The 18,277-nt window shown below is 35.2% G+C and overlaps 1 protein-coding gene across 3 annotated transcripts in view; it reads right to left on the bottom strand.

Annotated features, from left to right (window-relative positions):
• Positions 1-5,616: 5,616 nt before the first annotated feature.
• The window catches only part of LOC149845907 (exocyst complex component SEC6-like), a 198,937-nt gene continuing 186,276 nt past the window's right edge, over positions 5,617-18,277 (bottom strand). For all 3 annotated transcript variants that reach the window (XM_089996067.1, XM_089996069.1, XM_089996068.1), the window contains 5 exons: positions 8,880-8,967; positions 8,426-8,515; positions 6,275-6,391; positions 6,131-6,193; positions 5,617-5,881 (listed from right to left, as the gene is read on the bottom strand). In XM_089996067.1, the coding sequence (XP_089852193.1) occupies positions 5,753-5,881; positions 6,131-6,193; positions 6,275-6,391; positions 8,426-8,515; positions 8,880-8,967 (487 nt within the window). In that variant the 3' untranslated portion in view covers positions 5,617-5,752. The remainder of the gene's footprint in view (positions 5,882-6,130; positions 6,194-6,274; positions 6,392-8,425; positions 8,516-8,879; positions 8,968-18,277) is intronic.

Here is an 18,277-nt window from a genome sequence, read left to right as displayed (position 1 = left end):
TTCCCAAACATCTACTCAGAGTGCTCTGGTACCTTTAAACCGTCTAGCACAGAGGCCCCGGTACCTTTAAACCAGTCAGGCAAAAATTATTACATTTTAATTTCCTTGTGTATTCACTTTATAAATTCGAGGGCCAAAACACAACCCTCAATATCGTGGCTTGGCAACCCATGTGTTAGCCTTAATCCGAACCACATGCTTGGTTATGAACCCCCTCTTTTTTTGTGTGTGGGTATATTACACTTCCAAGTGAATCACATAAAAGTAGGTGTAAAGCTTCCTACCGGTATTCATTTCATCAAGCATAATTCTATGATTACTCAATCTTGAACCTATCCCTATATAGGTGAGTAAGGTATAATCATTCCTTGTATTAAAATGTTTATAAGCAGTTGAATCATTTCATAGACGTGAAGTACATAGGTCCAAGTGTTATATTAAGCCTATATTCAGAATAACCCTATCATATTATTCCCTTTTAATTAAAGGGGAACCAAGGAAAAGCAATTCACAAAATTTGATTACATGCAACAAACAATTTCAATACCATGACATCTCTTTGATATGTCTCACCTCTTTTCCACATAGAGAGGTCAAGGATTTAACATAGGGATTGAAAACTATCATTGAACATAAACAAGCAACCGCACAGTCTTTAAAATTAACCCCAAATAATTTTTGTCAGTAAGACGTTCCAGCCAAATAATGGTAGTAAATTAACTCTAACTGATTTAAAATTAATAAGGCATACTATTAACATTAACAGGGAATCACTTAACACTAACTCTTCAGCCAAACAAGGTAGTGAATTATCTCTAACTGTTCTGCAAATAATAAGGCATGCAGTTAACATTAACAGGGAATCAACCAAACCAGGAAGAACAAAAGTGGTCAACCATAAATGAAACAATAGATTTTAAACATAAAAGAATCTTCTCCTCCCCTTACACATTAATCATAATATTCTACACCAAAGAAGTTAGGGCTTAATTCCACATTCATAAACCCACCAGAAAAATCTTAAAACCCAAATCCAAATTCGTGGAAATAACAATTGATCTATTGCAACCGCTCCTCAACAATATATATCACCCCAGCTGTACCACAACAAAAGAAATCCAATGGAATGAGAATTTCAACCAATCATAACCCAACATCAGCAGCATGTGAAACCCAACAAACTACTCAACCCAAACCCCTATATATGTGACTATATATTCTTTTACAGCAGTCATAACTTTTCAAACTTTACAGTGCCCATTCTAGTTTAATCCATGTTGTTGGGCTAAACTATATAGATGCATATTTAGATTAACATCAAGGGAAAAGAAAACAAACTTAAGCACAATCAGACATTTGTTATTCAAATGATTATCGATAGGAATAAAGAGAACTTAAGAAACAAGAAAACACGAGCAGGTTTAAGATATATGCCTGATAGGGAAGTCTCTAGACATCTGTTGCTCCGATGAAGATAAGAAGAGATAAGCAAAACTTATAATACTCAGGCATTACAAGAAGCTACACTTGTAACTATACATTACAAATTCTTTACTTATTTTTAATTTTCTAAAAACTAAAACCGCTTTTACACGATAACCCAACAAGAGACCATCATCATGTCAGTCGATATATATATATATATATATATATATATATATATATATATATATATATATATATATATATATATATATATATATATATATATATATCATTAGCTACACGGTTTCACATTAGCTTCCTAGATTTTAAGGGAAAACATAAAATCAAGAATGGACTAATAGTCGATATTTGCACCCGAGTTAACATACTTAGTAAATAATCAGTTTTAGGAGCAGAGTAGCACAATGACAAACTTGCAGTAATGTATTACTGTGATTTTGGGTTTGGGATTTTACCCCAAACGAGATCCCCAAACAGAGATTAGCATTCAGCATACCTCATTGTCGAAAGTCCGATATTCCCAAATCGAAAATTTGGGATTTTCGACACCTGACCCCCCCCCCCCCCCAAAAAAAAAAAAAAAAAAACTATAGCAATTTGGGGGTTCCCAATGGCCTTTGGTTCCTCTTCTTACATAAAAACAAGAAACCCCCAAATCGCACATCTTGGGGTTAACAAAAATTTCTTTCCACCCCTTTTGGGATTTCCTTCTTGGTTTCCCGCACACACAAACCCGGCACAATCAATACCCCCAAAAAGAATCTACAGAACCCTACCTGTCCCGGCGATTGAAGGAGGAGATGGCTGCAACGAGAGGGCATCAGTTCCTTGCTTGTTGTGAGAAGGAGGTTGCCGGCGATGGCGACAGTAGCAACAGTTCTGCTGGCGTGCGCAAGAACGCCAGAGAGGGAAAAGAGAGATGAGAGGTGAGAGAGCGAGACAAAATAAGCTCTCCCCCCCCCCCTCCCTTTCACCCCCTTTTAATGTTGTGATCTCTCCTCCTCTCCGAAAGAGATGGAGGAGAGTCAGTTACGATTCGTAACCTTTATGCACACTAAGTTATGCTTCCAAATTACTAGGATGACCCAACTCATAGTTCTTCGTTAGCTTTTGTTATTGTGCTTGAAAAAATTCAGATGATGTGGGTGTGATCTCCTTCTTCTTATTGATCATATTGTATTAATAAACAAATTAAAATTTTTCTATAATAACAATACATAAAATATTGAACAAGCATTGCAAAATACAAACAACATATTTGCATTTCAAAAAAAAAAATTAAAAGTGAACAATTTCATTCAGCCGTTAAACAAAATAGAATAATGTTTAATCCATCCATTAAACAAAATGGGACAATGTTTGATTTAATCGTTAAACAAAAGGGCACATTGTGCTTACCAAAAAAAATACGTCATCGATGGTTCAACAACAATGAAATGCCTCCGATGAATAGTTATAAAAAATAGTTGCTGAAAGAGAAGCATGTTAGGGACCACTAGTTGGGGACAAAAGACAAAAAAAAAACCTAGATTATGCTAAAATAATCAGGTTAAGGATCACATCGAGTTTATATATGTTGAGAAAATATTTCACAATAAATAAGCAATATCGTATATAAAGCTTTCATAAATAATTATCATATTAAGTGATTCACACATTATGTTATGCAAGAACATGTAGTATATGCAAATAAGTAAGATATTTACGAATTTAGTGGGATTTTGCAAAATAAAACAGTGTTATAGATTTATGTGATATCGCATTGTATGCGCAATAAGTAAAATAATTGTGAATTTGGTGGTAAGTGCAGTTTCACACATAAATTTATGTGATTTCGAGAAGTATATAAAAAAATATGATATTTCAGAATTTAGTATAAAGTTGTAAGTTGATTTTCACACATATATTTTTGTGATTTCATGAAATATGTGCGAAAGAGTATGATATTTGTGATTTTAGTGGTTTCAATTTTACTAAGATTTCACAAATAAATTTATGGTGATTTCATGATGTCTAAATTCAGAAAAACCTGTGATTCTAGATTCAAGCGTGTTGAACATATTTGATGGGCTGTTCAATTTTATCACAAAAAGTGCCTAAATCCACAGTTGTGAAGGGTAAAAGTGCCCTAACAATGTTGGATATTTATAATTTTGGACATTGTGAGAATGTTTGAGAATCACGTCAAATTACTTGTACAATCATTTTTCGTTTTCTAATAGTATTTGCTATTAAGCTAAAAATATAAAAAGGCTTTAAAAAGTTTATGTTATTGTCTTTTCCTATACTGCAAAGGACAAACTCGTATTAGGCTATCGGTTTAACTATGTCCATAATGAACAAAGCTAACATGAAGATTGAGGCTAATATGTTGATTGAAAATAGAGCCCCAGAAGTCAAGTTATATCGCGTCATTCTACAAAACAAAGGGTGCTTTTGGATTTAACAGAAACAGTGGAGATTGTTTGGAGAAATTTTTTATGAATTTACAAATGAAAGAAAAGTCATGCCAAGATTAATTTTTACCTGTCATCCTTACAGATGAACTTTCGGAACTGCATCAAAAGCCTAGCATTAACTTCATTTTAATTTCCAGTTTATGACGTAAGTTTTCCACTAGTTTATCATTGCACTGGTAAAAGTGTAGCTACGCTTTCACTTGGAATGTGACATTAACACTTGGATAACAGAGGCAACCCACAGAATAACCTTACTCGACCTCCAAAAGATACATCTAAGACTCGGGGAGTCAGAGATGAGAACCCCTAAACACCAGTTATTTGGGATTCCATATTTGGGAGATGGGAGTCAAGATGACCTTCCATCTCGAAATTTTTTTACTACCCAAATTGTATTTTAATTGCCAAGCCAACTTCAATGGTATATCGTGAAATCTGTTATAGCTGATTTCAAAAACATAATCACAAGTCGTAATGCTATTAAGTCACAAATATCGTTGAGATTTTGAAAATCTCACAATATTATCATGAAATATTAAAAAACATCATATTCTAGATAATATCACAAGATTTTCAAGATCTCGCTTATTTTTAATATCACACGATTATGTAGCAAGTTAAACATAACCAAAATATTTAAAAAACAAAGCTTTTTTCTTGATTGCATCTCCTACTTGCATAAGTCTCATATTTTCTTGCAAAAGAGAAGCTTTTAATGCCCCACATTTTACCTCTCCTATAGTGCCCACTCTTTTGAAATAAGGGAGCTATTTTACGCCCATCCCACGTGAGATGGGCATGCTTCTTTTGAGGCAGAATGGAGGGAGGCCCTCCTTTTTAAAAAGTGTGGGAGGTATTCCTCACTCATTTTCTTCAATACAGTAGCACGGTAGTCACCCAAAAACTACGCGATCTTTATTTTTCCCTCTTTCATTCTCTAATCCAAATAATATCTTTTTTCTCTTTCAAAATATACGTTTATAATTTCATTTTTAATTTACCAAGATTTTCCTGAATTTAAAGAGAAAGACACGTTTTTTTAAAATATCCCAAGATATTCCCTCACAGAGAATATCCCGAGAACGGGTTGAGAAAGAACATCTAATGAAGTCATGGACTGTACTATGAGGCAAAAATTTGGAGTATCAATCCGGTGTACGTGGTCGATTAGTGTTCTGCAAAATAAAAATAAAAAATAAAAAATTGTTAGGATTACTTCAGAAAATTACAATATTTAGGACTATTATGTAAATAATTCAGTATCAAAATCATATAGTGGTGTTATGTTGATGACTTTCTTCTTTTAGTTACCCTTACAAGGTGCAATCCCATAGACCCGGCAGACAGGGCTGATGTCCTCTACATTCTTTGTTTGCTCGTTTCATGGGATGAAAACCATGGGTTATAAAACAAGGAGCGAAAACCATGAGGTTTGAGCTTTGGTTTTGAATTTAATGAGTCAAATTCAACTCATTATATATGTATTATATTTAATATGATTCTTTTTGGTCCAGAATAGACCCAACTTTTTTTATATTAGTGAGATCTATTTGGGTTTCAAATGAATCCAAATCCCTAGTTAATTTTTGTGAAAACAGCTCCAAGTGAAGGTAACAAATGAAAACTATATGAGCTTTTATAAGAAGAAACATAATGATAAAGCACAAAGGATATTAGCAAAAAAAAATGTGAGAAATAACATGAATATAAATTGAAATAAGCCGCATTAACTCTTCGAGGCTTTTATTGCGAGATTGTCAAACGAATACAAGCTCGTACACAGTGCCTGGCCCCATGGAATAATGGAAGAAGAAAAAAAATGACAGGAGGTTCAACATGAAACTGAACTATAGTTTCCTCCATAAAGAACCCTTAGAAGCAGTCAAACTTTTCACCCGTCCAAAAACAAAGCCTGGTTTGGGTGGATGTCCATCTACAAGAGAACTCTCATATATTTCCCTGCACTCCTGAACAACCTGCACGCAGATAGAAATTATTTTACATCTCTTGAGGCAATCCATCCACTCAATTAAAACTCAACAATCACAATCAATTTGGGCAAAATTTAGGCAGATACGTCCGATCAAATGGAAGAGGAAAACAAAAGCAGCACATTTTTTGGCCATTATTATTTCATAGACCATCATATTTTGAAAGTTTGAAACCATTATCATTTATATATGGCAGTGGCAGGGGCTCAAAACAAAACATCCAACAAGGAATACCTCTTTCGCATCTTTCCTTGGAATGCCTTCCCTTAAACCAACAAGCTTTTCGACAACCTCAGGCTGTATTTCCAGTTCAATTGTCAATGTATATTCCAACCAAGACCCTAAGAAATAAGAGTTTGGCAGACAACCAGAACTTACAGGACAATCAGGATGATTTGGGAGAATGTTTGTGTAGATTAGGGTGAAGGACTCTAAACTTTCTGCTGAAGCTAACTCCCTTAAATCAGCAAGTATCTGCACCCGCTTCTCAACTTTCTGCAGAAAAAGCAGAACCAGTCATCAGAAACCACTGCACATTCAGACTCTCTTTAGATTAACATAAAATTATTTGATTTTGGTAGTCCAAGCCTTGAGATTGACAAGGTAAATTTCTGATGCTCGGCAGAAAATCTCAAGCTAAAACAGTCAATTGATAGACTCAATCATGGTTAAGTGAAGTGATATGCAGAGTTTAGTGTTTACTGTAACAGCTGGTAAGATCTTCATTCAGCAAGTGCAATCCAAGATAAGCAGATCAACACATATGGGAATATAGCAAAAGCCAGATGAAGTACGGGTTCAATTGCAGGAACAAACCCACGAATCTAACAAACCAGGAGTAGCTTGGGTGTCGATGAAGATTTTCTTTTTTAAAGCTAAGTGAAGGAACTCTAAAGCAACAATTACACTGTGGCATCCTTCCAACTGAAAGCAATAAAATTCAGATTGTCGCAGTGCAGGATTATACACACAAGAAAAAGAAAAGGAGGCTAACAGCAAATCCACAACCAAGAACTGTTGCAGTTCTTCAGAAACTGGAAGTGACATGTTACAGACACATTAATTGGTGCATACAAGGAACTCTAAGGCAACAATTACACTGTGGCATCCTTCCCACAGAAAGCAATAAAATGCAGATTGTCGCAATGCAGGATTATATACAAGAAATAGAAAAGGAGAGTAACAGCAAATCCACAACCAAAAAAAACTGTTGCAAGTTCTTCAGAAACTGAAAGTGAAATGATCCATACAATGCACAAGAACGATGAACTTAACATGATGTTACACTGACACATTAATTGGTACATACAAGTTCGTTCTTTTATTGGCAAAACATGTACAAGCTCAATATTTATCATTGTGAAGCTGTAGGGACAAGCCTAGAAGAAACAACAGTGTTAGTGGAGGACCCGTTAGGAAGATATTCAATAACTTTTAGGTAGCTTTTGACTTACTTTGAAGCAAGGAAAAAGACGCCTAAAAACAAGAAACCTCAAAGCAACCTTTTTTACTTACTTTTAGGCAAGGAAACATTAACTTATATAATCACAGAAACTTCCTGCTTCCACGTCAATGACCAATTTGCAAGTTCTCTCAACACATTGAATGTAGGTGTGGAAAAGATTTTTGTGCTTCCACTCATCATTGTCAACAGTTGTAGACAAAATGCACCTCAAAACATTGACATGGTGATCATCAACCTCAAGAACATGCTCATGCTGCTCCTACTTGCTATCTGACTGAAAAGCCGTAAAACCGCGAGGCCTGACGCTAGGAGGCGGGCGATCCTACAGTTGTAGTTCTGCAACAAGGAAAAAAGACAAGAAGGCCGAGTAGTCTGTGCTATGCAAGACTACATAGGGAAATAAAGTACGCTTTGGTGAGCGAGAAGCAGCCAGGTATAGAAGGGGCGGTTGACTCTGTAAAGATAGTACATAGTTCGAAAGTAGTTGTCGAGAGTGAAGACATCACATAGTCTCACTTCCACCGAGAAGGGCTTTAGGGCAAGTGGCTTTGCTGGTTTTATATCTATTTTGCGGGTGTCGGTACTCGGGTAGGCTTAGAGATGAAGTAATGTGAAGCTAGCTTATCAAGCTAGCCCATCCTTTATCCTAGTTCCACTTGGATATATATTTCGTTCATGCTATATCATGAATTTCTATTCCAAATGGATCAAATTTGTATTCCAAATGGATCATGATTCACAATAAGGGTGTGTAAGCTATCTTCCTGTTTGGGGATTACTTTACATAGACACATAGTTGATTATACAAGAACAAATAATTACTTTACATGGACACAGTTGATTATACAAGAACAAATAACATAATCGCTGTCATCCTTGAAACTCATGGACAGCACATGAGCAGGGCTCCCAGGAAGTTCAGGGAAGACAGCCAGCCAAGCCAAAGACAAAGGCAGAAAGAAGAGCAAAGAACGATTCTTTTGTAGATGAAGTACAAATTAAACATCCATGGAGAAATATGTACATTAAGCAACTATGCTTCTAATACAGGGAACTTTACTCACTGATATATTAATGTGTTCTCTGAAGAAGTCGGTCAAAAACTCTTCATCTAGTCGCATTCTGTCAATTGTCTCTTCCTTGATAGAACTTCTCTGCAGTAAATAGTAATCAAACAGAAAAAATAAATAAATAATTGTATGATAGACATTAAGGGTATGTTTGCCTTGTCGCCCACCATGCAATTCCAAATCAAATCTGATTTTGAAATGTATGACTCAGAATCACAGGTGCCCCCTGCAATTCTGAGTCACATGCAAGTGAGAATATGACTCATTTGCTTTGTAAAATGAGAGTTGTTTTCTCAAGTTCCGTTCCCTCACTTTTGCTTTGGCGTAACAGAATGGAGCCAATAAGAATTATTCTCTCATTTGGGTCAGACAATGATTCTAACTGGAGTTAAACAAACATCCCCGAAATAAAATCATATTTGTTTCTTCAAAAATTCTGGCATACAACCTGGGCAAGGAGATGGTCCACATATACAACAATAGTCTCCTCCAGGCAGGCTTCAACATACCTCCTAAAAGATCTGTCTTCGATGTAACTGAAGACGGGAACAAAACTCAGAAGCAATAAACATTAAGCAATTTGACTAGTGCAAATTAATTAAATCATCACTATAGAAGCAGACAAGAGAAACCTGAAGAAGCTGTGTAAGTGATTAGTAAAAACTTACAGGCAGAGCGAGGGCAGCATAATCAAATTAAATTAAAGACAGCAAGCATATTTTTACAGTGAAAAGATAGATTTTTTCTTATCAAAATTGAATTGGTCCATCTTGGATGGTACAATCTAAGAAGGAAAAGCCAGCTGTCCAATCCTGAGAAAACTCAAAAGCCCACTTGAAGATGGGCAAAAGGCAAACCCAGTTTAAACCATAGTCACAAATATCGGTATCAGCTATATCTCTGTGAGGCTATTCCTCGCAATATTATACGTTTGGTGATAAATCTTGGGAAAATCTAATGTCTTAAAAAATATACAAAATAACAAAAATAAGTAAGAAAATATCATGTTTAGACAAAAAATACATAAATAATAAAAGAAACAAGTAAAAATGTAAAAGAAATAAGAAAAATATATTTAAAATGTGAAAATAAATAAATAATAAAAACTAATTGATAATATCACAATATTATCAAATTGGCAATATTGTAAAAATATCGCAATATTTTACCTATATTATTGTTTGCTGAATTTACACTAATAATATCGCAATATTTTCAAAATAGTGCCAATATCTGTGACTATGGTTTAAAGTTAAACCACCCAATAGCTGAAGCAATCAACAATAATGCATTTCAATAGTCCTGTTGATCTTGAAAGATCCATAGGTCTTGAGTCTCCCTCACCATTGCATGAAAAACTATTAAACCAAGTATTTGTGCCCCATGTCAGAAACATGGCATTAGTGTAATAAAACAAGCGGAAATGCAAAAACAAAGTGCTTAAGCACAAATACAAGCCCACTAAAGGACAATACAAAGGGAAAAAGCCAATACAAGAATACACAAACACAAAAGTGCATACAATGGCTACTAATGGCCAATCAAGAGAACACAAACAACATAAAAATGTCTTTATTAACTAACGAATGCTTAAGAAAAGCATTAACAAAAGAAAGGGGAAACACCCTCTATATCATAGTCACATGTATCGTTAAAGGTAGTTTACTGGTGAGGTTATTTCTTGGAGACATTTTCAAAAGTTCATAAATCTCGAAAATATTTTGGAAAAATGTTAGGAGTTTAAAAAATTGAAAAAAACATAAATGACAACAAAAAAGCTAAGAAAATAATAAGTTTTGCATTATTTTTGTTCAAAAATATAAAGAAACATGTTTTAAAGGTTTTAAAATATAAAAGAAGCAAAAAAAATAGAAAATGCAAACTTTAAAAAAAAATATAAAAAAATATCATGATATTATCAAGATATTTTGTTTATGACAATATTTTAAAAATATCATGTTATATTTCCGATAATATCGACTATTTTCAAATAGCCGATAATATCATGATATTTTCAAAATATCAACAATATCAGTGACAATGTTATATATATATATACTTAGATGGCCTTGGGGAGCTCCCAATGGTGTCGGGATTGCTCCGAATGACTTTGGTCTTTTGACCATAGAGCCCTTACAAAATGAATAAAAGCTATAAAAATAAATAAAAAAATAAGAAAGAAAAAATACAAATCTGTCCCTATTGGACAGAGCCTGTTACATAGCAACAATACCAAAATACTCCTGATAAGTATTGCCTATTACATCAATATATATATATATATATATATATATATATATATATATATATATATATATATATATATTTTAACACCCTCTCTCAAACTTATGGTGTGATTACCGAAAGTTTGTTAAGGAGAAAGATAAACCGAGGGGCGGAAAGAACTTTAGTGAAGAAGTCTATAAGCAGATACTCAGAAGTAACATAATGAAAACTTGATAGTCTCTCTCAAGTATTCAACTTGTACATAATAGCAGTCCATCCCAATGTGTTTTGTATGCTCATAGAAAGTGTAATTGCTTGCAATGTAAATTGTGTTTTTATTGTCGCAACATATCTTCGAAGGGTTGGAGATGTTTACACCCATATCTCTGAGAAGATTCATTAGCCATACAAACTCCATGATTGTTGCAGTCATTGCATGATACTCAGCTTCAATGGAGGATAATGAAACTTTCTCAAACTTCTTGCATCTCCAAGAAATTAAAGAATCCGCTAAGAAAACACAAATACCAATTGTTGAGATTCTATCATTAGGGTTTTCTCCCCAATCTGCACCAGTATAAGCAAATAAATCTAAAGACGAAAATAGGATAAAAAAAGCCCTTCAGTGATGGAGTTTTTAATGTATATGACAATCCTTGACATTGCACTCATGTGCACAGTAGTTGGAGCATGCCGAAATTGACTTACTGCATGAGCTATATCTGGTCTAGTAATAGACAAGTAGGTAATAGATCCAATCAGTTGTCTAAAAGGAGTATGATCATCAAGTAATGTTTCATCTTCTACCATAGTTTCGTATTGACAATTTCAAGAGTCTTCACCTTCTTATCATCAGAAATTTTCAATTTATCACAAATACCAACAACAAGCTTCATTTGATACAAGATATACCCTCTAGGTGAGTAAGAAACTCAAATACCTAGTGGTCAACAATAGCTAGGATGACTTTGTTAGAGCCCTTACACCTAGGTACGGGTGCCCGTATGAGTGCGGGGACACGGCTATATATATTAAATATCACATAAATTCAAAATAAACTGAATATAATTTAAATATATATGCTATATCTAAAATATATATTATATACTAAAAATATAAAGTTAAACTGAAAATACAATTGTAAATTATAAATTAAATACAAACTTGTATGTATAGAGGGTAAAATCTGTAAAATCCGAAATTTTTTATTATAAATATCTCAAATTATGCAATTTGGGCCTAGATCCACATTACGGATCTAGGACCCATAAAGGGGGTAATTAGGATTTATTGATTTAAATCTCAAATTAATGATAATAATAAATTAATAAAATTTTTAAATTTAAAAAATAAATAAATTAATCCGAGGATCCACAGTTGGATCCATTCGGATCCAACTTGTGGATCCATATAGATTGGGGCCGGGTTACGGGTCCCGGGTTCGGACCCGATCCCCACCCCATATAACAGCCTTTTAAATAAAAAGGGCAACCCGATAAGGGTTGCCCGATAAAACCTATCAGGTAAAGGAAAGGGGGGAAGGGGGGGTTACGCAGGGCGTAACCGACCTCCCCCCATCTCGGCATGGAAGAAGGGGGGGTCTTGGCCGATAAAAGGAAGTGGAGAGGGAGGCCTCTCCACTCGTCTCTCTCTCTCTACTCAGTCCCTCCCTCTATCCCTCTCTCGCTCGCTCGGTGCGCACGCGCCGGAGGCAGGGAGGTCGCCGGCAAGTTTTGGCCACCACAGACCATGACAAGCACCCGCTATCACGGCAGCTGCGTGGAGCGACACCAGCAGCTCGACCGTCGCGTTTCCAGCCTTCGATCGTCGGGGAAATCTTTAAAAAGGTACGGTTCTTCTTTGGAGTCTGAGTGAGGAATCAAAGATGGGTTCGATTCCGTGTATGGATTCGAGATGAGGATCCCAAGAGGCTCCGCGTGGTCGATAGGATTGTGGTGATTTTTTTTGTTGGGTGTATCGCGTGATTAAGCATGTAGGATGGGTTACGGTAAAGCCCTATTGAGAAAAGGGGAAGAAAGGGGTTTCAGCTGCTATGAATTCTTGTTTTTCAAAGATATATATATATATATATATATATGCGGAGTTTTGGTTTGCCGTGAACCCCCAAAATTTTGGTTTGTTGAAACTCGGGGTGGTAACCACGATGCTTGGCGCATGCGCATAAACCCCATGATTCCTATTGAATTTATGCAGAAAACCTCAAATCTTCAATTTGGGGATTTCAGTTTCAGGTAAGGGAATGTAGAGGCCTTTTAGATTTCAGATTTCTATATTGAAAAGAGGGATTTCTCCTGGTTTCAGATTCCTGACAGGGGGGTTCGATTGACTTAACACCTGCCAGTTTGAACAACCTGTTTAAGTTAATAAGATGTTAACAAAAAAAAGTATGTTTAATCGATGTTGAGTTAGATGCATCGTAGGTTCCATTCTGTTTTAAATTCAGAATTTGCATGAAACTCTGTGTTCTGTCATTAAACCAAAATTTATGTTATAATAAAAGACTACATTAAGGTGCTGGTTATATCAAATTTATTCCAGTGTTGAATAGAAAATGATATTCCTGTTATAAAACTGCATATGTGTGGGTTGTTTCAGTGTGGAACAGAAAATGATATTCCTGTCATAAAACTGCATATGTGTGGGTTGTTTTTGGTGCCAAACAGAAAATAAACTTCCTGTTATGAAACTATGGGGGTGTGTTGGTTGGATCGATGCTGTAACAGGCATAACAGTAGTCTGATGCGAGTTGGAACACGCTCAATAGCATACCTATGTTCGTCATGGCTAATGCTGCTCATAATACGGTTCATTCCATGATAGGTTAATATATGTGCTCATAAGTTCTGCCCAGTGATATGTATATGTGATTGTCCTTGTGCAAGACAGTATGAACAACAAGTTCCTTGTTGCTTGGTGTAGGGCTCACTTTTTGTTTTCATTTCATAACACAAAGAGCTTTAATATGTATATACCAAATATAGGTTTAATATGAAAAACATTGAATCTGCACATTTGAACTTTGTACTATCTGTTTATGCAATTACTCAATGGGTTGTAAACTCTTAATGCAAAGGTATGACCATCTGGGACCTCATCATGTATAGTGTTAGGTTCAAAAATTTAGTAATCATTAGAAGTATATTTTGCTAAGATAAATATCGGTTAGTGTTAATTGACTACACTATTAGGTGTTGAACAATCATTGTTAATTGAATACTCTTTTAATGTTAATAAGCATGCCTCTAAACAGGTGATGTCAATTGAATACCTTGGTGTATGCTGAATAGTTAATAGAAATTGTATACTCTGTGATATTCTTATTATCATACCCTATTATACTAGCATACCCGGGTATCCCCTGATTTGATACAGTTGAACTGTATTGCAACAGTATGACCTGCTTTCGCCATACTGATTTTTTATTGCACCATTATGAATTTCTTTCACAGCTTTGATTTTCTTGAAACAGTAGGAATTGACTTCACTTGATTTAAATAACATTGACTATTGGATTTTGTATTAGGTTACACCAGATCGTGTACTTTTCCTTACTTATGAATGATTGATATAGCTTCTCTTGAATGTCGTGTACTATTAATATGATTACAAAGTCTGTTGGTGGGGGTGCATACATGATGTGAATGCGTGCAGCCCTGACATATAAATTTCTAGATCCGGTTTATGTGCTTGTGTGGGGATGATAACTCATGCTATGAATGAAAGGTTTCATGTATCTACATGATGGGACATGTTTAATTATCATGCATAAATATTCTCATATACTTATGAAACTATGGATAAATGCATGTGTGTTAAGTGATTACAGAAAAGCACTTACACATGAATGGTCATACATGCATAGGTCTGTGGAAGCTCATGCACATTGTTAAAATGGTATGAATGAATGTGCATTTGGAATTATGTTGGTATTATGGCATACATTGCAAGTTGTTATGATTTTCGCATACGATGCATCGATGGCCTAGATGGACCATCATCGGCCTGGAGAGCCGTGGGTTTGGTTTTCTTTCACATATGTTTTTAACTGCATCGCTTAAACTACATAAGATGGTTTGGCACATTACTACACTGTTCTAGTGGTTTATACGGGCTGGAGTCCCGAACGAGTCCCTGCAAGGGAGGATGCAGGTTTTCACTTTACTTTTGCATATTGTGTTGCAAACTTAAAGAATGGAATTAAATAAAAATATAATGAATAAGAAACAGTGTAATATACATTCTGGGATATCTCATCTGGAGTATGAGAATCTTAGTTATCTGGTCTTGGGGAGACTGTGAGGATACAAAAACTCCGTGTGCGTTGTTGCCCCTGAACCCGATATTGAGGTTCTTCTCCTTGCCACGGTTTTAGGGAGAGTCCGCCACTTTACCCGGGAGTGGTGTGTTAGTCACAGCTGTGAGTTTATGGTACCAAGGAAGTGGCACTTGTGGGCGTGGGGTGTCCCTTGTGTCTCCGACATTAGATGTGGAGGTCTAATGTTCCGATGGATGGTGTTGTTTCCTGATATCGATCGAGGGCTAAGTTGGAACCTAGTAATAAAATACAAATTGTGTGTTAAGCTACCCTGTGAACCTACTCGACCTCGGGGTTTGTACCCGTTTGGTATATCCGCGGGCCACGATAATTAAAAAGAGGAACTTAAAGATGTGTGTATTTAACAGGGCATGCATATGGAAAGACGGAACTTAAATGAAAGATAACAGAAGAAATCATGCATTGCACATAATCATGCATTTTTCTGTTATGCATTAGATCATGCATGTTTGAATCATTCTTGATATCATGACATCATTTGGTGGTAGCATATGATTTACTTTGTGAAATCATGCTGAAAGGTTTGATTATTTAGTTATTGATATATGACAATGCTTTACTGTTCTTGACTGGTGAGTATATGCAATTATTCATAGTTATGGATATTTAAATGTTGCAAATTTTATATCTGTACTCACTCAAATCACTGCATGAAATCTTATCCATGTTTTTTTTCTCACTTGGTTTCTTTAGAAGTAGCTGTGCTCAGAATTTCGGTTTTGACACCCTACTTTGTTGTTTTTTTTCCAGGAAATGGTGAACAGTGAAGTTGGACATGCATCTGGGGATGGATGAGTTATACTTGGGCTTGTCAGCTTCAGTAGGGGATATAGTGACTGTTTCTTTTGTCTTTTAGTTGTTTTAATTTCTGCAATTGTTACTTTACTTTCAGTTAAAGAAAACCTTGTCTTTGAAATTTTCTTACTCATTAATAAAAGAGTTTTAGTTGGTTGATATGGATGATAATTGCAACTTCGTTTGTGGTGGATGGGCTATCCAATGGAAAGTAGAACTGTGAGGACCCTAGATCTCTGGGAAGGTTTCCGCGACTCTTAGAAAAAAAAAATTATTCCGCATTTTTAAAGGGTATGGATCGGGGTCGTTACAAAATCAGTGTTTTAAAACCTGGTGACTCGTCACTCGGCTTGTCCTTGAGTGACTCGTGACTCGGTCGGGTCAACTTGGTGACTGGGCCGGGTCATGTTAACTATATATTCTATATAAAATATATAAATATATGTATATACTATCTACATTTTACCAATATATTATATATAATATACATTATATGATATTTTTATAATATATTTAATGTATAATTTTATTAATAAATGTATAACCATATTTTTATATATATTACATAATATTTATATTATATTCCATATAATATATATAATTATATATAAATTATATTATATATATATATATATGTATGACTCGCCCGTGACTCTGCTGAGTCAACCCATGATTCGGTCGGGTTTTGTTAAGAATGAGTTCAACATGTTTTTTGACCCGGTGACTGGGCGATTCGGGCCGAGTCAACAGGTCAACCCGGTGAGTTTTTAAACTATGGGTAAAATGACATGTCCAAGTGTTGATGCATGTCAACACAGGGATACATGTGTCGACACAAGTACAAAGGAAAAAATAGAGTGTCTGGGTATCATATCTTATAGTTGTAGTTTTCATTAGATGTCGGCCTATTTTTCAAATGGATATCAAGAACGCCTTCTTCAATGGTGAACTGAAGGAATAAGTTTATATGGATCTACCATCTAGATATGAGGTTCCTGTTGAAAAGGTAATGCATTTACAGAAAGCCCTTTACAGTCTGAAACATGCGCCTAAAGCTTGGTATGATTGTTTTAATTTTGTTATAGTTAAACTTGGTTTTTCTTTCTTTTATATTGGCACTTCTATATTTATTAAGAGATCCAATGCAGGTATTGTCATTGTTCTTCTCTACGTTGACGACATGATCATCACTGAAGGAGACAAACAAGGAGTTAGTTTTATTAAGAATGTTTTAAAACAAAACTTTCAAATGACTGGTTTAGGTTTTCTTAGATACTTTTTAGGGATTGAGGTTGAATATTCTGCCTGTGGCTATTTTCTAACTCAATCCAAGTTTGCTTCTGACATCATGGACATATTTGGAATTACAAATAAGAAAAGGGTAGTCACTCATGAAGTGATAAATGCAAAATGAAGATAGATGATGGCACACCTCTGTTTAGCGCCAAATGATTGGAGCTCTCGCATACTTTACTATCACCATACCTAATATCTCACATGCAGTCCATACAATCAATCAATTTCAACATTTTCCTACAATGTGTGTTGTTATGCATATCATTAGATATTTACGAAATTTTGTTTCTAAAGAAATTGTTTTGTCTACTTCCTCACTTAAATTAATTTTTTATGCTAACTCTGACTGGGGAGGATATCCTGATAGATGCTCAACTACAGGTTTATGTGTCTTTGTAGGTGACTCATTGATGTTCTGGAAATGCAAGCAACAAAAAGTGTCATTATCGTCAACCGAAGCTGAGTACTGCGCCATAGCCACCACAACATCTGAAATTGTGTGGTTGAGAAGATTAATCACACGTTTCATGAGCACCAAACATATTAAAATGGATTACAACTATGTTCATAAAGAGTACCTGAAGAAGACCATTGTCCTGCCATATGTAGCTTTATGTAAATGAAGAACCTTTTCTGCTGGAATGTCATACCCTGGTGGAGGATTCATATATACTTCTTTTAATTCTTCATTTAAAAAGGCATTTTTGACATTCATCTTATAGATAGGTCAATTCTAAATGGTAGCAACAACTATAAGAGTTCTAACAGAGGTCATCATAGCTACTAGTGCAAATGTTTCATCATAGTCTATTTCATATTCTTGGGAATAACGCTTGGCAACTAACTTAGCTATATATCCTTCAAGGGAGTCGTCACTCTTGGTTTTAACCTTATATACCCATCTATAACCTAGAGACGTTTTCCCTTTAGGTAACTCTGCTATTGGCCATGTATTAGATTTTTCTAAAGCATCAACTTCTATGTTCATGGTGTCAATCCATTCAGGATTGGTTTTGGCTTGCTTATAAGATTTGGGTTCAAAAAGAGGAGATTTTGACTAGGCAAGCTCTATATTGAGAGAAAAAAGACTCATAAGATACAAATCTATCTCAGATTCTAGATATCCTAGTGGATCTCCTAAGGGTAATAGATCCATGTGATTCAATGCTAGA

The sequence above is a fragment of the Nuphar pumila genome, chromosome 2, assembly GCF_984573655.1.
Source record: "Nuphar pumila chromosome 2, dmNupPumi1.hap1.1, whole genome shotgun sequence".
Classification (NCBI taxonomy): Eukaryota; Viridiplantae; Streptophyta; class Magnoliopsida; order Nymphaeales; family Nymphaeaceae; genus Nuphar; species Nuphar pumila.
The sequence above is the reverse complement of the archived record's forward strand: the minus strand, read 5'-3'. Positions and strand labels throughout refer to the sequence as shown.